General features: G+C 35.1%; 1 protein-coding gene across 1 annotated transcript in view; it reads right to left on the bottom strand.

Moving 5' to 3' along the window:
- ATR (ATR serine/threonine kinase) overlaps nt 1-20,607 on the bottom strand; it is a 43,502-nt gene that overhangs the window by 10,465 nt on the left and 12,430 nt on the right. Inside the window, exons 14-36 of the mRNA XM_026087009.1 lie at nt 20,111-20,278; nt 19,098-19,292; nt 18,557-18,742; nt 18,040-18,132; nt 16,407-16,537; nt 16,074-16,217; nt 15,380-15,473; nt 14,521-14,646; nt 12,795-13,001; nt 12,470-12,583; nt 11,828-11,943; nt 10,769-10,889; nt 9,716-9,853; nt 8,378-8,585; nt 7,751-7,929; nt 6,661-6,825; nt 5,406-5,497; nt 4,739-4,830; nt 4,143-4,320; nt 2,888-3,064; nt 2,329-2,488; nt 1,602-1,781; nt 125-267 (exon numbers count right to left, since the gene is read on the bottom strand). Coding sequence (XP_025942794.1) covers nt 125-267; nt 1,602-1,781; nt 2,329-2,488; nt 2,888-3,064; nt 4,143-4,320; nt 4,739-4,830; nt 5,406-5,497; nt 6,661-6,825; nt 7,751-7,929; nt 8,378-8,585; nt 9,716-9,853; nt 10,769-10,889; nt 11,828-11,943; nt 12,470-12,583; nt 12,795-13,001; nt 14,521-14,646; nt 15,380-15,473; nt 16,074-16,217; nt 16,407-16,537; nt 18,040-18,132; nt 18,557-18,742; nt 19,098-19,292; nt 20,111-20,278 — 3,407 coding nt within the window. The remainder of the gene's footprint in view (nt 1-124; nt 268-1,601; nt 1,782-2,328; nt 2,489-2,887; nt 3,065-4,142; nt 4,321-4,738; nt 4,831-5,405; nt 5,498-6,660; nt 6,826-7,750; nt 7,930-8,377; nt 8,586-9,715; nt 9,854-10,768; nt 10,890-11,827; nt 11,944-12,469; nt 12,584-12,794; nt 13,002-14,520; nt 14,647-15,379; nt 15,474-16,073; nt 16,218-16,406; nt 16,538-18,039; nt 18,133-18,556; nt 18,743-19,097; nt 19,293-20,110; nt 20,279-20,607) is intronic.

A 20,607-nucleotide genomic window follows, 5' to 3' on the forward strand; every position in this document is an offset into this window, starting at 1 on the left:
CATAAAAATTTGAGTCAGCCCAAACTCTACTGTTGAAAGACAATGTATTTTTATAAAATGTTTTTTCAGTACTAACAGAATAATCTTTCTGCAGAAACTATACAAAGATGCTGTAGGGTCTAACCTGCCAAAATGATGAACTATGTATCTAATCAGATCTCCTTGCTTTTCCATCTTATTGTCAGTTACCATAGGCATTAATTTATCATAGTATTTAGCAAGATAGAAATGTCCATCTTCCCATTCGGGCAAAAAAATCGTAACATCCTGCAACAAAAAATGAAAGAAATACTTTTTGAGAGGACAGGTCATGGGTGGGGTAAGATTTAAAACTAAACAGGTGACTCRAATGAAACAAGAATCTTTTATTAGTTACCTTTGTGCAAAGTACAGAAAAGTGCAATTTTAACCCTAAAAGTGTAACTTTGCCCAGAGATACCTTACAAACTAAAGGTCTGTTCTTAAAATGGCTTTTGGATTTGGAGACAGGAAGATAATTTAAGACGGGATGATATAGGATTCCCCAACTGGGAAAGATTATAGTTTCATTAAAAATATTATAATCAAGTTCCTGATCTTGAAACAAAATACTGTGTTTCTTTTAATTTTTTGGAAAAAGTGAAACATTAGGATATTTCTTATGTTTCTATTTTCATTCTAGAAGCATTATACCAAGGAAAAATCCCCAGGAGTTGTGTAATATATATTAGAAAATAAATAAAAAGTGACATATCCATTCTCTAATAATGTCAGCTTGTTTCCAATGCCAACATTTAGACATTAGAGATTGCTAAACATTACAGTATTTTTATGTAATCCACTGAGATTCCATTGTTTTCCGTTATTCCAATGTTCATTTGATTTGATATATTCATTAGACTTTTCTCTAAATGACTGTTAAAGCAGTATGCTAATTAGTAAGATAGCAGTAAGTATTAACACTACCAAATGCCAAAACTTGGAGAGAAGACGTACTGCTTTTCAGGAAGCATAAAGATCTATATATACTACTGGTTTAGCAGGCAATACTAAAACATTCCAAGACGGTATTACCACTGGCATAACAACATGAAGCAATGCAGCACTGTATTGTTAAAGAAAATGTAGCAGTGGCCTCTTTCCTAATTCTTTGGAAGCTGGAAATAAATTTAAAGCAGAGTTGTAAATCACTTCCAGAGAGAGGAGTAACATTAAAGTGAGAGCAGAGCAATGCATCAAGGTAATCACATTGTCTTTTCAGAGTAACCCACATTTTAGTGGGAAATTCTATCTGTATATTCGTAAGAAAAAAATCCATACACCTTTGGATTTTTTTTTTTTTTTTTTAACCTTAACAGGGTGTATATACAGGTATATCAGGTATATTTAGCTTCCACTATTTGGAACTATAGACTTTCATGTATTGACATATTACACTAAAGCTAATTCAGATGGTTTTATTTTTAAAACAAGAACCACTTACTTCCTACACATTGATACATCATTTAATACCAGTGATACTCAGCTGACACTATTGGAAGTTGTCATAGTTTACATAATAACAGATATTTTGTTACATTATTAAAAACCGCTGTCCTGTTAACACTAGCATATTAAATTACCTTATACTTTTTCATAACTGCATTGCTTTCAAAATTAGCAGTTTCTTCCATAAATCTGCCCACTAGCAGCATAGCCCGACCATGGATGAGTTGATTTTTGGTATCACAAGGTGCTTTATTCTCAGGGAAACACAACTCAACCCCCTTCTGCAGAACAATGAGTGCTTGGTGAACCTCACCCTAAGAGAAAGAGGAAAACATTTCATTTACTTTAAATAAAAGAGATGTAAAACACTTACAATTGTTACTAAGGTAAAGCAAATTTCACAGGTGTGTTCTAGACCATTCTGATTGTGGTGACTGGATATTACTTCAGGTGCTTCTTATATTCCTCTTTTCTCTCAGCATCACTGTCCCTTTAGATCTCACTCAGCAATTGCTCCCATGTTTGCTGCCTAACTCAAATTAGTTAAAAGAATACAAGTAAAAGAAAAGTCTACTATTCATACTGTTTAAATTAGCCTGGGCTGCTCTGACAGAAGCAGATAATCCATCTATTTTATACACAGCTGTCAGAAGAGTCAATGGATACAAAAAAGGGCTGACTAGCAGTTGGAGGTAAAAACTTCTTGTGGCTCAACTGCAACCAGAAGGTATGACTGAGGTCCCAGCTGACATTTCTCATTTTACATATATTGACTATAAGTGTTTTTTGATTCTTGAAGAAAACTAAAAGATACTTTCTTGTACATAAAAAAAAAAAAAATTCAATTTTTATTTTGCTCACCTTGGACCAGAGCCACTTTGCTCTTTCTATATAAAGTTCCGAGAGCGTAGACTCCCCAGCATTCAGAAGAGCATTATATGCAGTCTGGTGATGACCAGCTTTTCTTGCAACTCTAGCGCTCTGGAGCCAACATTGACCAACCAGTTCACTGTAATCCTGGCTGCAAAGATATTTTTGCAGAAAGTGAAAAACTTCAGTTATCAATACGGCCTTAAAATCTCAAGTAAATATCAGTGTGTTGAAATGCAAGTAAAAGATCTCAATAAACTATATATTACAAAGAACCTGTTTAAATTTATTTGTAATACTTCTGTGTTTCACAGTTTTTCCATTTAAGCCTAAAAATAAATACTTTTTCCTGTTTCTCCCTTACCATTTCTAAACTGACAGACACCACTTTTACCTTCCAATTTGAAGGTAAGCAATGTTGGAGAGGACTGCTTTTGTGTACAATGTAAGTTTCTACAGATTTTTATCCTATCTCTTTTAACATGCAAATGGAAAACCAGAATCTGACTTACCTACAACATGGACTGACAAGAACTGGTCATGTTCTCACCTTTTACTGAGACTAAGCAAAGCCCTTCTCAGTGCTAAAATCGGTTCTTTTGCTCTATAAGAGTTCTGGGTCATTTCAATACGAGCACACCAATTCAGGGAATCTCTACCATGGTCACCATCTGGTTGCTGAAACACTGGTCCAATACTGTGCTCCAACTCACACAGCATATGCAACCTATGATAGCAAAATAAAGGCAGGTATGTTGAAAATGCTTGCTGTTATAGTTACATACGAGTTTTATGTGGCTTTTGCCATTTTTTTGACAAAAGCTGGCCATGTAAGTAATTTCAAATAGTAGGACCTCCTTTAAAAGCAAAAACACAGCAAAATCAAACCCATAAAATCAAGAATTTGTAAGTGATGAATTATTTTCTCACTGTTCCTTTACCAGGCTGCTGAACACAGAGACAATGCAGATCACTTGGAGAGGAAGTCAATCCTCAGAAATCAAGTTTCCAGACATTACTTTTAAGCAATTATTCTTTGAAAAGTTTGGTACTTTCTGCAAATATTATTTTAGAAGCAATATATTGTTTGTTATTTAAACACTTCCTTTAAAATAAAGTTATCTATTTAAAAATACCATTATTATTAACTGTTACTGTAAGGCTGCGAAGTTGAGAACTTGCATACTTCTGAGTTCTCTTTGGCAGTCTAAATGTGGCATGCATATCTGACAGAGAAACAGTGACTTTGTCAAGGCTTCTGAATAGCAAAGAGCATTTATAAATGGCTAAAYTGAACTATTTTGAAACTCCTCTTTCTCAATACTCAGACTGAGCCTTCTTATTTAGAAAAGTACTCAGTTGCTAGTCTACTACAGCCAACTTCAAATTTATTAAAAAAGAACAAGTAAAACTATCTGGAGTGAGGGTTTTCAGTTTCTACTGTTCTTTGTTGAGAAAAGAAGGAAGTGCTTTTAGGCCACTGTGCAGATTAAAATTAATGTTCTCAAGTTAATGACTGTACGTACCACTTTAAGCACAAAATTCAGTTGTAGATTTTTATTACCTGATATTCACACAAACTTACTTGTTAACTTTTTAAAGTCTATACAACTGTTCTATTGTGAGTATTTTTCATGGGGGATAAATTCCCCATTCAAAGGTTTCCAGTTGTCAGAGTATGCAAAAGAGGTAAGAGGTAACACACATCAGCACCATTTATTGTGGAAATGAAAAATTCTTACTGCTAGGTACTTGATTATGCGCTTTGTGGATTCAAAAAATAGCGACATATGGAAATAAGAAACCTGATAATGTGTTCGTATCCTCGCTGATAGGATCCTCTTTCAAAGCTTGCTGCTGAAAGGGGTACAATCTGTTCTGCTCGAACAATTTTCAGTGTTTCATAAAAAGCAGCTTCGTTTTTCTTCTTGGCCGATAACAATAAATGTCCCAGTCTGACGCTCCAAGTAGTGGACTTCACATCTTTGGGAGAGGAAAAAACAAAACAAAAACAAAAAAAACCCCACAGCTGTTTCTTTAGCAGCTTAGTCTAAGCATGCTAATTTGTCCTAACATACTACTGGAAAGTCTTCATCAAAATAAATTCCTCCAAACTGATTAAATGAAATTTTAAAAGATGGTATAATCTATTCCCCTCCCCCCAAAAGCAAACCCAAAATGAATTTGGCCTTACACTTGCGTGAAATTTCAAACTCAAAGACCATACAGTTTACAATCAAATTATTTTGCAAAATCTAGAAGACTCTTAGTCAGAATCCCTTCCCCTTTCAATAAAATACAAGACTAACTGCCCCTTGGTTTAAAATTGACCAAGCTAGAACTGGGTCACTTGCTAAGAAATGCAAGAAAATATTCCTATTTTGGTATCAAGATAATTTACCTGAAGTCAAATAATTTTCCAGTAAATCCCATTGCGACAATTTCCAGGCTGCCTCCACTCTGTACGTGTTCAACTCAGAAATCCATTCAGACCTATTAGAAGAAAATAAAAGCAATAAAAATGGTTGTGCTGAACTCAATTTTTTTTTCCCACAGGTAGTTTTACATAATCTTAACAAATATTCTTTATATAAAATTCTCTTTTACTTGAAAAAAGGTAAGCTTGCTTTGAATAAAATTAAATAAAAAGAAATGGTATATATTAATAACAACTGTATATCACCATCCCACTAATTCAAATCCCAACTCGTGTTTTTAACCTCTATGATGCATTTTAAAAATCACTGTCTTTCAATCCATTTTTCCTGTTAGGCTATAGAATAGCTTTGGAACAAGTGACTTGTAAGGCAGTGATGAAGGATTCTACTGTTTAAAAAATTAAAGCATATTAACTACACTGAATGCAGTGCAGATGAGCAAATTTCTGGATGTCCTGAAACAGGTAATTTACAGACAGAGCACTTCAAAAGTTCTCGAGCTTCACACTGCTAGTCAGATACACTTGATAAGCCTCATATGCTTGATAATGCACAGAAATGACTACTGATACACAGCTATAATACAGGACCTTCATATTACTCCAGCATTATATTAAAAGCCTACAGTACCTGTTGGCAAGTACTCCATTGACCTGAGTAATTACAGTAGATAACTGACCAAGGCCTAACATGGACTTCACTACACCATGATAATGAATAATCTAGAAATGGAAAAACAAACAGACAAAAAAAACAGTAAAAAAATATATATATATACGCACATATATTCTCAAGAAATTCTTGGCAGTCTTAAGGAGGAAGTAAGTCAATTTGGATGTAAAGCTTTTTTTAATATGAAGAGGCATAACCAGTTGCACCATAAGCTAAATGAATATTCACAATTTAAAAAAATCCCTGATTTCCAAAGACCTTAAATCACCATAGGCAATCTTTGAAATGTGTCTCACCGCAGAAGTAGTTCGATGTTTGTTAATTTATTAATACACATATTAGAGTTGTGAACAAAAATTTGATTTAAAGAAACAAACCAAAAAATAATCAAAGGAAGGAAATAATCCCCCAGAACAAAGCAATTTCATTCTTGATAATAAAAATGTGTTTTCTATATTYAGACATGAAGGAAGTAGGATCATAAAATCCCTACATTTACCACACACGTTTTCAGCTGTGCTTGATACCCCTGCTTCACAAGGAGGTGCAAGACAGCAAGGGGAAACTAGCTGGGGAAACTTTTCCCAATTCCAATTACTAGGAGAGTAACACAAATACAAAATTTTTGGCGTATAAAAAGCACAATGCTCATTCAGTACTGGTGAGCTTTACAGTACCGTATGCTTATAAGTCCCAGAGAAGGAAGGGAAAGGGGAATGAAAGCGGAATAATTTTTTCTTTAATCAACTTCCAATTGCTCTTGTATTACAAGCATTTTTCCTGAAAGTCACTAATCAAAATGGTAAGTCAGAATTACTTTGAGTAAAACCTGTGGCAACTTGCTTTAATAGTTCTGTGGCATGTATCAATACTGATTGATACTCAAACTATCAAACTCCAGGCCTTCCCAAAATAAGGTTGATCCAAAATTGGCAAACTGTCCTAGCAAAAACTTGGGCATAAGGATACATCAACTATTAATCCAACACCGTCTGCATATTACAGTGTAAACCCACTATGAAGAGATTTGTTCCAGTTCATGAAAGACAACAGCAATTCATACTCAATAACTTCCACAGGATACACTTATGTTCATACTCTACTTAAACATTCTGAAGTGGTATTTTGGTCTTTATCTTGTGTTAGACAAGCATTGTATTGTGGAAGATTAAGGAAAAAAATATATATATTAGGAATTTGTCCCATATTTTACCTGATCAGGTTCCAGCTGGATAGCCCTATCATAACAGGCTGTGGCATCTCTTAGCAAGCCAATACTTTCATGTTCGAGGATTTGTTCTTTGAGAGACGGTTCTGCTTTCCGAATTGCACTCACCCCAGCTACTCCATCTGGCTCATGCATAGCAGCATACAATTTCTTTATTCAAACACAGAACATAACAGAATTGGAAACGGACATCAAAAACAACTCTAAGACAACAAGAAGACATTTTATATATGACATGTTCAGAATCATGCATCTTGTTGAAAATGAAAAGAGCAAACTACTCTGTAGGAATTCTTGGCTTAAGCTTTCATTTCAATGTTTAAGTAAATGCCAGTTTTGTTAGGCAACTTCCCAAGTTGAGCCCTAGTTTTGTTTAGCATACTGCATTAGTCACGATTTCATACTACAAAAGGAATAACATTCAAGTTACCTGAAGTAACATTTATATAGGGAGAAATAAATATCATATTATTAAATGATAAAATCGTATAATATGAAGCTGCAAACAACTTACAGTGTATGAGCACCATACTAGATAGTTTTTCAAATTAGAAAGTTGCCGAGGAATATAAACCACAAAATAAGAACTACAATCAGACCTCATCATACAGGTTAAAATACCTCTTGAAAATAATCTTTATGCTTTTCAACACTCTTACCATTAGCTCTTTCTCTATTTTAGAATAAGCCATTTGGCCTTACTTTAATGAATTTCAGCTTTTTCTTTTTTAATTTAAATCACGGTTGGCATAAAGTTAAATAAAAGCAACAAATACTATACTTTCAATAAAAATGTATTTAATTTCAGGATTTTACAATCTTCTCTTAAATACTAGAGAGTTCCTCCTTCCTTTTCAAATAAGCAAGCATGTCAAGCAAGTGGAAGTACTACATACTGCTGAAAGACAGACGACCAAACACTTATTTCAAAAAGCAAGAGCCTGACTACATCTCTTCTCTTCTTCCCTTCTCATAGAAGGATTTGACAAAGTTGAACTTGGTTCATCTCTGTGTCTTTTTTCATTTTAAAGTTAGAAAAGAAACAAAACCCCAAACCAAAAAACGACTTCGGAACCTGAAGAAATCCAAGATGCTCCTGAATATTTTGTTTCTTCTCTGTGATGAATGATTCAAAGTGCATCACAGCCCTTGTGTATGCCTTAGAGCGAAAGGAAGCCACAGCTAGCGTGTCCTGAGGTATGAGGTCTAGAAAACGTGTCACATTTTGATATTCTCCATAGTCCTCACTTGATGCTATAGAATAAAACCAGTTTAAAAGTCTGTCATTCAAGTTTTATTTATAAAAGAACCCTATGTATCAAAATTCTGTTAACTCATTTTCCAGTTYAGTGAGATAAACTGATTAATTTAAGAACAAATTTTTCTCGTCTATCAAAAATAATTTCTTTAAAACAATACTGCTGAATACTTCCTACGTTATTCTGACAGCAAAGTATATGTTAAACTGAACTTTTACAAAACTCTCAGAAAATTAACATTTCTTTTTTATTTTGAATCTATATTTCTTAAAATAACCATTAAACTGAGATTTGTTGGAGGGGAAATTACTATGATAGTAAGAAATCATAAAGTAGACAAAAATGTAGTGACATTGCCTTCTTACACAGCCATAATGTGAAGTGGTATATTTAAATACTTGAAGAATGTAAATATCACTTTTAATGAAATAAGCATTACTCACTTTTTAGATCGCCTCTGTCTTTGTTAGACTTGCTAGTATTTTTCTCAGCAATAAGCATTTGAAACTTATGCCTAGCCCACTGAGTTAGATGATCAAGCATGGAGAACACTGTCTGCATGCTCAGCTGACTTAGATCAGATGCACTATCTTGAAGTCTCCGAGTACACAAGTCATCGTGTTTCAGAACAGCCATAATCTCTGCATAAACCTACACAAACATTGAAACAATAAAAGACGCAAGTGTCATACAGGCATCAAAATAGTAGGAAATAGCAATTAACATAAAAATCAAACTAGAATACTAGACATTTTAATTGTATATTTTAAAAATTTTGGGTTGATATACAACCTTCGTTGGTCCCATAATCCTAACAGGAAGAAATGTCAAACCAACAAGTAGTCATTTTCGAAGACAACCCCTCTATACAGGGAGAAAGTCTTTGAAAAGCACACACCTGGATTCAGAAGAGCATCATGATTATTGCACAGTTTAGGTTTCAAAACATGTTACTGCACTTCTACTGCAAATACAACACTTCAAGGTTTGACAGAGTTAAGTTAACTACTRGTTACCATATAGCAGATCTACTTTTTGCTTTTATTTAAATACCATGCTGAAAGACTTGCTTCCCATTCATTTTAGTCTATGGAATATCAGTTAACATATATAATAGACACTTAGGATGTACTCATTCATGCAAGAAAATCATCACACACACACCCCCAAACCCAGAATGTTTGATCACAGATATCTTAACTGTGCAAATTTCAGATCAATTAAACGTAATCTGTTTTTCTTCATTCTCTTCAACATCTGCTAAAGCAAACTGAAGAAAAATCAATTCCTGGATCACTTTTCTCTGCTGCTCTGCTCCAAGACCATGAACCTTGCACTGCATGGATTTTGTAGCTAAACAATTTTTCCACTTAAATTGTAAGCATATGCAAGGGAGAGGAAAAATTATGAGCCTGAATTCTCAGGAGGGTACAAGTTCAATTTATTCCCTGGTTGTGTTGCACTCTCTTCCTCTATGCACCACTGTAGCTCCTGATATTATTGCAATCATAATTAACTGCATAATGTCTCTCTTCCTAGGTTCTACTGAAATACCAAGAAGAAATAGATGGAAAAACACAGAAAATTTGAATACTAACTTGCATGAATATATTCAAAACCATGGCCGAAAAATGTATATTATTAATACAGAAGGAGATATATTTAACAACTACACAATTTGTTAATATAAGATTGTAGTAATTCTGCTTAGCTGAACCACTCTTAGGAAGAACAGCTCCTGAACATGCTTATGTAGGACAGCTCCTTGTTATACCTCTCACCTCTTGTTGATCTTCTTGACTGCATCCCAACAAAACATAGACAAGGATGTGTGGAAGCAGATAAATTGTTACTTTATAGTCATTCTTCATCATAATACTGCAGCAATTGAAAACTTTTCTGGCAAGATCATGCCGCACCTGTAAGAAAAATAGTATTTCCATGAAAAGCATGATTAGAGAAGTGTTTTGTGCAAATGTCTGAACAATTAATAAACTTCTTTTTGTTGACAAATATAAAATTATTTGATGTAATAGAATTTAAGATACTGTTTTCCCCAGTGATAGGGATGTGAGATGCCAGCTGCTTTTACACACTGAATTCCTGATATCATAAAAAGACAGATAAGCCTTGCTACCACATTCCACTTTTTCATGTTTTCCATACCATTGTGGACTTGCACTGGCCACAGAAAAGCCTAAGGCTGAGAGTCTGCTTCTGCACTCAGCCTTTCTTCTGCCCTTAAAAGAATGTAAAAAGAAAGAAATAAGCACATTCAGCGCTTCTCTGTCTGAAATGGATTGAGGCCAGTGTAGCCAGTTAACTAAGGTAGTTAATTAACTTGTGAAAGTGGTTAATTTAGAAGCAAAATTTTCAGTGTGTCACTTGCATGTTGGACTGCAGGAGAAACGGAAGGAAGAAAAACAAACACAAGTTCTTTTTATGTGCTCGGACTATGGAGCCACGGGGAAATGAAATAAATCTTTCAAAGACTTCTGAAAAGATAATTTAAGGTTTTACAGAAGCATTTCAGATAGTTTTCAGAAGCATTTGTCAGTGCCTTCAGCAAAATAAGAGTCTGTGGACATGGGTGGACTCCCTAGACTTGGCTTTGACACAGTCTGTTACAGCTTAGCCAAGAAGCCATAGTTCTGCGGCAGGTGGAAGGAAGGTGCGTGGTTACCTTGATGATGCAAGAAGTCTGTGTAGTGTGTGCGACAACATGCCTATAGAGAAAAGGCATATCCTCCCATCCGTCCCTGACTTTCAGAGATGGAAATTAGATTCAAGAATTATGTTGTATATACAAACATACACCGCAGATTTACTCTTACCTTTGTTATAAGATAACCTGCCCAAGTTGCTGACCATTCTGCAAAATTATCACCTAATTTGCTTAAGTAAATTGGCTTCTTCATCTTGGACCAATTTACATTTTTTTGATAACTCTTGTACCTGTAATTTTAAAATCCCCATTTAGTAAAACTGACATTGTTATCTTGTAATAAGAAACAATACCAAGGAATTAGTTAGCAAGTGCCTGAACTGGAATCCCATTAGGTGTTATCTTCTGAATTTATTTATTTTTATTTTTTTTAAGAGAATTAACACACCACTTTCAATAGCCAAATAGAACATGTTTTTACTCTAGAGATTCCTGAAATAACACATGAAATACAAACAACCTGTTACCAGTACTTTTAAATATACTGGAACTGCTGTTCAAATCAATCTTAAAAATGCAGTTTGAAAAATATTTGATTAATATGTTTCGACTGAAAAATCCCAAAACATACATGAAAACCAAAAAAGGCCAAAGAGTTYGTTGTTAGAAAGGTAAAACCTATGAGCATGAAAGTGATCATGAGAAAACAGAAAGGAAACATTGTTGATTATTTAAAATTAAAACATGTACATAATATGAGGTTTTCTTCACACCATTTTATCATTAATTCAACAAAATGAAAAAAAACAAACCTCACCAACCCAAACTAAAACCCAGTGAGCTCCTTCTACTTCTATAAAGGGTAGCAGTAAAGGGATGTTAATGGATTTGTGTACAAACTCAAATTCTCGTGCGAGTTCGTACAAATAAAGGAAAATGGAGAGAAGAGTAACTTCAAAATATTGTTTGAAACAATGTTCTAGGGACAAACAGGGAGACCTGGTCAGAGTTTGAGCTTTGAATTTTGCTCCTGTTTAATTCATACATTATTTATATATTCAAGGAAATGCTAACTCAACTTTATGTAGAGACACCTTATTTGATGTATCAAATACCACTCTTCACAGAATAGTAACAATCACAAAAAACAAATCAAGTTATCACTAGCCTGGAGGAAAAAATGCTTTTAAGGCTGTAATAAAAATAAACTGGGTAAGTAGTCACATACCGTGTATTTAAGTGAGGTTCCAAGATTTCCTGCACGTGCTCAGGAAACCTCCTCCAAAGCCTGGAGCCTGGGCAGTCAGTGTTTGTCTCTCTGCAGTCATAGATGGACAATAACTCCTTAAAAAAGCATAGTTTGCAAGAACCAGTTAGCACTGAAAATACATCCTGACCACAATTATAAAGCAAATTGGTGCATATAGAGAAATAATGACATACAGATTACAGAATGGTTAATTTAAAAACTGTAACTACCTTTCATCCAACATTATTATCTCCTATTATTACACAGGCTGATTTCAGATAGGTATTAACGGCCCCAGATTCTCCAGTTGATGTTTGGACAACATTATCCCACATTCCTCACATCTGTCAATAAGCCAGGACTAGAAGCTGACCTGATTCTTCCTTGTGCAGGAGCTAATTAAATTTTCTTAACCCACTGACTTCATGGGGCCACTCATTTTCTCCTGGAGCAAGTAAACTGGGCTGAAGTTTTAATAAAGATATTAAACAACAAAAAATTAGCTATATACCTCAAACATACATATACCTCAAAATGTGCATTTATATTGCATAATTCTGTGTTCAGTGTGGCAGGAAATAATTCAGGAAGAAAAACAGAAGATCTAACCATGTATCTTACCTGAATGGCATATGCTGCAGAATCTTGAGCACGAACGTTATCAGCATAGGCAAGGAATGCTCTGGTCAGTTCCATTAATAATCCATAGGCAAAATTTGGATCCTCCACGCCAGCCTCAGTCACAAACAAAACGCCAATTTTATTAAAAGAAACAGAGTAATAGCTGTATCATTAATGTCCTGATAATCACTTTGAAGCCTGTCTCTAAACTCATTTAGAAGAGAAAGCAGAGAAAGCAAAGGGCCTAAAGATATTGAAACCCCTACTCCCAAGTACTTTTAAAAAAATTTAATGCTAAAAAAGACAATACAGCAACACTCCTTACCACAAATGTAAAATGTTTTCCTTGAGTTTCACTTGTTGAAAAATCCAGCCGGCCGGGGTCTATGGCTCCCAGCTCACCTAAACATTCTCCACAAAGCAGTCGGGCTTGAGAATTTGCATCCTGGCAGCCGATCAAAAGTACAGTTACCAACTGGGAGATGACTGGCTCCACGGTTTCACTGTCTGTTACATACTTTATTAATTTTTCCTAGAAAGTTGAAAAATAAAGATGAGTTTTCTATAACCGTGTTAAGAATAAGTCATGTCAGAAATTTCACAACAGTCACTCACTCTTACTTCGTATTTCATTTGCCCAGGACTTTAGGATAGCCACTGAAATATTGTCCTTTTGTAACTATAGCCAGTTTCCCCATGTTGCTTGTTCCCATAGAAAGGGCTGCACAAATGAATAAAGACCAGGGGTCTGAGCCTCAATTAGTAATGATCTCATGGCCAATATTGTCTTTCATCATCATACGCATCTCTACTAACTTTTTTCTTTGCTTGTGTTCTTACCAAGCATCTCTCTTCTTTTCTACATTTTCTTTTTCCACTTATCTGTCCATCTCCTCCCTGTGTTCTGAATTTTTTTTATTGATTTTCTTTTATTCAGCTATTGTCCTACCTTCTAGTTTCACTGCCATTTGTAACTGAATTATTTTCCATTCATTACCCATTTCTTCACTTTTGATTCTACACAGCCCCTGAGTTCCTCAAGCCCTTTAATGACTGCCCATCACTAATTGAATTTCCTTTCTTTCTCATTTGGACCCAAATTTTATTCTCTGGTCCCACATTTAGTCCAAATACAGAAAAATATTCCCTTAATGATGGAAAGATATTTGCTATTGTCACATTTAATAAAAACCTGGAACACAGCCAACATAATATAGCAAGTAGCTCCGYAAGCTTTGGAACTATTCACGTTTATTTCCCTTACTTTTCTTGTTAGCCTTCTACCTAAGCAAGACATTGCAAGATTTTGCTAACCTGAGCTGCAAGAATTGCTGATTGGCAGGAAATACACACAATGGCTCTTCTTTTATTTGGAAATTCTGTAATTTCCGAATGAGTGTGACTGTGTGTCACAACCTTTTAGCTACTAAGGGGACAAATATTTTTACAGATCACACGCACCCCTCTGGGCTAATAAGTGCACAAATTTGTAAAACATAGCATCTTTGTAACTCTTACCTGGCTATCAAATTTATTTAAATAAATCAATGGATTCAAAATTTGGAGGATGGACGACAAAGGCAGAAAAGAAGAAAGATACGAGGTGGTCACATTTGTCTTAATTCTTTAAGAAGTCATGTATTACACTCGCACAAAAAAATGCAAGCTCTAACGTATAAGTCTATTGATGCAAAAGCCACATGTGCTCTAACAGAGAACAAACACACAGACCAGATTGCTGCAATGGACTTATTAGATACACCTTTCCTCAGTGTTGAAAAAGATAAGAAGTATTTGTTACAAATATCTTTGCTGAATCAGCATCACACAGATAAAGGATTTGAAAGTCCTACTATGAAGAGACATATGCTGAAAAAGAATCATGTCTCTCCATTACATTAAGAAGCAGCTAACTTAAGTTAAGGAGGGTAGAACAGTTCATGCTATCAAAGCAAAAAAAGGAACACCCAGAAACAGTACGGCATTTTAGATTGTTGGTCCAGATACTACTTTGATTCATTTTTAAGTCTATTCAAACAGGCTTTCTATACCTGATTTCTATATAACGTTTCTTTCAGGCTGGTAAGTGCATGGATACGAACATCCACATTCTCATGCTGAATAGCTCTCATGGATAGCTGCAGTGTTGTCTGCAAGTCAGTGCTTTTGGAGGATTCCTGAAAAAAACATGATATAAAAAGTTCAAGTTAACCACAACAGGAACACAGTTAAGCAGCATCTCAAAGAACACAAGGGAAAACACATATGAACATGTACCTTTCTACCTACATTCTCACCTATATCCATATACCACTATTTTGCCATTTCTAAAAACATTTTCTCAAAGAGGTGATATATTTGTAGTTTTGTTTATAATTCCTAATGAGAAGAAAATGAAAAATTTGCTTTGAGCACCTCACTATCTAAAATTTAGTTAACTTTTACTTTTGTTACTTCATCCTTACTAAATAATTGCTACTTCCCATCTATTTTCTAACCCTCTGTAGGCAAGCAAAAGAAATGAGCCATACAGTATTCCTAAAAAGTAGACAAACTTGGTCACTTTGAAGGGAATACAGAAGAGGGATCAAATTAAAAGTAGTTTCTCTTGCAACACATTCATTGCCAAAGCTAATACTGTAGTCTTTCAAGACTAAAGAGAGTATAAGATTAAAAAGAAAAAGTCAGGGTTCAGGAGATATTACAGAAACAGTAATGTTAAACGTAAGCATGCTTCACTCCTAAAGAAGAATAAGAACCTGCTTCAAGGTCTTCCTGTTATACACAAATTCTGGTCTGCTGAGAAGGCAGATAAAAACTATTTCCACTGCATAATTCAGCAATAAACTTTACATGTATTCTCAATTGTCATTAATTCATTTGATGCATAAGAAAAAAAAACAGCTGTACCTTTCTATATTCCTGAAGGACTACCTGAATTTCTTTTAGTTCTGGAAGGTCAGGCAGAAAGTATATTTCATGTAAAAAGTCTCGCACTGCATCCCTAGTAGTTACAAAAAAATATTACAAAGAACACAGCAAACATGAATTGGACTAGAAAAATCTTTAAAAAAAATCAAAAGAAAATAGTAAAATGTAATAACTGGAAGAACAAAGGTTCTAACTCTGCTTAGTGAAAGAAACAAAAGAACTCATTTCCTCACAATTTCCAACTCTGTATACTTCTCTCTAGCCTCAATTGCAAAAGAAAAATAAGTAGTGCTTAGAGCAACTGTCAGCAATCATTGTTACCCTGTCTGTGTGGCCTGTATAGGCAAACCATAGGCGATTCTAATGGAAAAACCGCAGAATCTGAAAACAAATTCAAGAGTAGAAAAGAAAAGCAGTCTGAACAGGTTGCAACTTGGCCAAATCTTAATATACTTTTTCTGAGGCTAGCATAAAGACACCTTTTTGGATGAGGATCTCACTTGTCAATTTTCAAAATCCCATTGCAGTTTAGAGAAGTGGAAACTTTATAAAACAACTTAATACTTTGCAGAAAAACAARAGGTTCTCTCACCAGTGTCAGGCAACTTTAATTTAGAATTATCCCCATTCTTATTACAACACTTAATAATCCATTTAACATTTTGTACAGTACCTGTTCTCAACTATGAGAAAATAAAATATGGCTGTAGTTTCCTTTGGCTGGATATGGATAAGGGGCAACAATGCTACTATCACATGACTAAGCAGAGAGCCAAGATAAGAATGGTCCAGGCTTCGAACAAAACAATCCCAGGCTCTAAACAAGAAAAGACAACGAAACAATAATAAGTGATGATTCTTCTCAGCGTAAAGACATTTTCAGTGAGTCATGAGAAACATTTAAAATAACTTCAGCTCTATGATTTAGGGTCTTGTCTAAAAATCAGGTTGTGTTCAAGGGCAGAAATGGCAGATATGTTAATATTTGGGTACACTGTCAGTTCACCTGCAACACAGTTCTGGAAAGTCATCCTTGTATCTTAGACCTGTTCTCAGTGTAGTCATCATCTTCACTCTTACTGAACTGATGTGTTTGGGACCCATGAGCTTCATTAAAGACATAAGACTGTTTAAGGCCTATATATATAGGAAAAAAAAAATCATTTGAATGAATTAGGTACTCAGTAACTTATGATATAAGCATATACACTAATACAATCAGGCTACCCTGGCTTAACAATACCCTATAAATTATGCAAGGTAACAAAGTTGCACTTTCAGTCTATCCCAAGATACAATGCATTGGTTTAACAATCTTCAGTGAAAATTAGCAAAAAAAAGAGAATGAAAAGGGGGCTGGAATGACAGGATTGTAACAAAAAGGAAGTTATTTAAGCTGCAGCATGTTGGTAGATTAAAGRAGGAAGAATTGGAGACACCAAAGGAGTTTATGGGTACAGAAGTTTACATGATTGTCTGCATATCCAAACTTTCAGAAGCAGGAAGGGGCAGCTTTCAAAAATACAAAGGAAAAAATACCAATAAACTTGCATGTAAAAATAAGAGAAATAAGAGAAACAACTTATGGCAGAAGTAATTGGTAAGCTCCAGGGAGCAGGTAATAGCACAGTTGTCGGTGGGAATGATGAAAGACAGAAGAGTAATACTAAGATGCAAGAAAAAGCAGCAGATGTTTCAGTCACACTTTATCTAACAAGGCACTAGAATGTCCAACATGATGCATCAGTAACATAGGAAGAAACCTGAGCTTGAGGAATGGTCACGGAAAGAGAGACTCACAAAGAACAAGAAACAGAACACAAAAAGATAGAAGCAATAACAGATACAGCAGAAGAARTGTTATACAAATGAAGAAATTCAGAAAGCACAAAGACATAGGACTAGGAAAATGAGAGCATTTCAACATGGATATATGAGAAGCAAAAAGCYTGAATGAGAATACTCAGAGAAAATACAATCTGTCTATGTAAAGGTTACTTTGGTTCTAATTCTCATTTACAGAAATCATCTGCACTACCTCCGTGGGGTGGCTAGAGGCCTGCCTTGCTGTTAGAAGCACACTGCCTCAACAGAGCAGAATTTTCAGACTTTGTCTCAAATCTCAAGGTGCGAGCTTTAATTTTGGCAAGGCTCCCTATTGTAAAGCTCAAAGAAGCTGTTCTGTCAGAAGCAAAACTAAGAAAGCCTATTTTCCCTTGGAATTTTACCTTAAGTTCCTTCAGATTTCTACAGCAGTAATTTTAGCTTTGTCCCCTAATTCCCTTATAACGTTGCTTCCTATAGCAACTCCAGTTTCCTCCCATATCCCCTCATTCTCCATCTTATTTCTTCCATGCACACAAAACATACTCTTTGATTCCCCCTCTATAATTACTGCCTGAGTAAGGGGTGACATATACCATGTTTGACTGAATTATGTACATTAGCTGACCAGTAAAGAGAAAAAATTAAGTTGTGAAGTCTTTTTCCCAGTGGGACTATCAGCTTTCAAAAATCATATGGGAACCTTAATATCTTTGAGACCTCAAGAACAGTAGCACAATCACATAAGCAAGTCTGGAATATTAAAATAGCCATTGCTGATCTTTGTTTTAATATTCAAAATCAGGTTGACTCACCATTTTTTTATCCTCAATGCCAACACTGGAACTCAACAACTGCATGTTAAAAAAAGCCAAAATACCAAGCAATTTAGGTTGCAGATAATCAGCCTGAAGAAAAAAAAAAAAAAAAGGCAAAAACCAAATAATCTTAGTATTAACATGCTTCTAAGCTTAAGATATGAAATAGCAATGATTAAGTGCTAATTCTGAAAGACAAATGAGAAGAATCCCAAATATATACATTACTCCTTAAGAAGTATCAGTGTTCAGGGAAGTCCTTTTACTACTACTACTTTATGAAGGGCATTCCTATTAGGCTTCATCTTTTTCTTTTTTTAATGCATACTTGGTACATATCTCCCTATTACAGGAATGCTAGATATGAAATTAGAATGAGATATGAAGCACTAGCCTTTTTTATACTATTTGCTTAAACTAGGATACGTAAGTGATGTTCAAAGTACAGTACGCATTCAGACTGGGGGAAAAAATTACAGAACAAAAAATAACATGAATATTTTGATCTCTTTACCATTTGCTCAGGTGATGTTATTTCTCTAGGTCCTTGATAGGGATCATCATGAGATGCAAATGAAGCCAATATTGACAAACCATTGAAGACCTGTTGATAGTGCTCTCCTATACGTAGCAATAATTCATTATGCAGTCCCTGGTAGTCCTGTCTCAGCAAGCTACCCAGCTCTATCTCAGTCTCATTCTGTAATCAAATATCAAATAGAAACCAAGTCTTAATTTCATCAGTCAAATTAGTACATGAAGAAACAGAAAGTATTAGACTCAGGCTGACTGACTGTAAGAACCAAAGAGAGCGCTTCCAGTCAGCTGAACAGATAATTCAGGTCTTTGGAATTTTGAAGATAGGAAAARATTTTCAACACTTTCTCAGGGCCAATGGAACAGATTATAAATAGCAAAAACACTTCTGTATGTATAAAATCCTCATCTATTTTTTTGCAATACCCTAAAATAAAATAAAGCAGGAGGRAAAAAGCTCACTATTCATCTATCGTTGCTTCTAATCTGCATGCGTAAGATAGCAAATGCCAATTTACCTTGAGGTAATGAAGCGCTCGCTCAAGTTCATCCTTTGAGCAGGAACAGACCAAATGAGAGAAGATGTATTTGAAGTTGTTGATTAAAATCTCTCTTCGGTTTACATTCAGCTGTTTTGCTATGGTTCGAATGAGTGCGGAAGCTGCAGGACTGGCCTTGGCTGCCAGGTCGGGCAGCAAAACTTGCAGGGTCCGCTAGTAAATTAAGAACACTTATTAGAAAAAAACAAAACAAAAAACTCCAAGAAGTCCAAAATCCAGGGTTTGGTTTTGTTCCCTTTGTGTCAGTATGACAACACACGTTTATGCCCATACGCTTAGGTAAAAAGGACTTTACTGAGCTGGAAACACCCAGTCATGAATACAGTTAAATAAAAATAATTATTTTAGGGAGGTGCTTCATCTAACCAATACTAAGAGAAACATCCAAATAAAAGGTGAGCTAACACTTTTTTTTGTCCATCCAGATTCTTCACAAAAGGAAATCTTAAAATAAAATCCCAAAGCCTAAAACCYACCTACCAGTCAACTAGAACACTGCTCACCGGTTGTGTTCCCCATCTACCAACACAAGTATGAAAAGAACATGTATGAGCTACTTTGACTTCAAATCAAACAGATATCTAATCAGATCCAGAAGTGTTCTATCCACAGAATGGTGGCTTTCTTCAGTTGAAAAAGGAAAGCAGACAAAGCAAAACCACACCTTAAAAAGAACCCCTCCGGTGCCCTAAATCACTAAGCTAGAGGTACTCAGTGAGTATTGTAGGCCTTGGATAGCTCATCACCCATCGTACTTTTAGCACTGTAGCCACAACTGTAATTCCTTGATAAATTTGTTCCTCCTGATTTGTACGCCCAGCTGCAGCAATTCCAAATTATTCTAATTCTAGTAAACAACAGCAGCTAGAGCAAAAATTCCCATCTGTGATGTTCAGAGAAAAATGGTAGACTAAAATAAAAATCTACAAGCATACAAAAAAATCAAAAGTAAAAAGGAACAATCAACTTACTGAGAGAAAGCGATTTAGGTCTGGAAAATCAAATACATTGGCAATCTCAGATAACATGTCCAGAGCCATTTCTCTCTGGTGAGCAGCTTCTTGTTTCCGCAGCTCRTTACCCTGGCAAGGAGCATTCAGTACTGCCATCTGGCTGGAGTGCAGCGATTCCACTAGAAACTAAGCATAAAGAAATACATTTTTTAATATTATTTTCCCCTTTTTTACGCCCTAAAAATAAACACAGAAGTTTCACTTCTCTTTCTATGAACTTGTTTTTCTTTCTCTTTTATTGCACATCCATCCCAAAGTACTAATCGTGGATCTAACTGGATTATCATCTACTTGATTGCCTTTAATTTTGCAAACTTTGACTCAGACATAGCACACAATTCAAATATTATTAAAAATTAGGAAATTATTTAAAAAAAATACTTTTTCTAAATTTTAAACACAACTTCTGTCTTTAGGTAACAGGTAGAACCAAAACCCAAATCAATCATTGCAGT

This window comes from Apteryx rowi, unplaced genomic scaffold, assembly GCF_003343035.1.
Source record: "Apteryx rowi isolate R43461 unplaced genomic scaffold, aptRow1 scaffold_70, whole genome shotgun sequence".
In the NCBI taxonomy this organism is placed as follows: domain Eukaryota; kingdom Metazoa; phylum Chordata; class Aves; order Apterygiformes; family Apterygidae; genus Apteryx; species Apteryx rowi.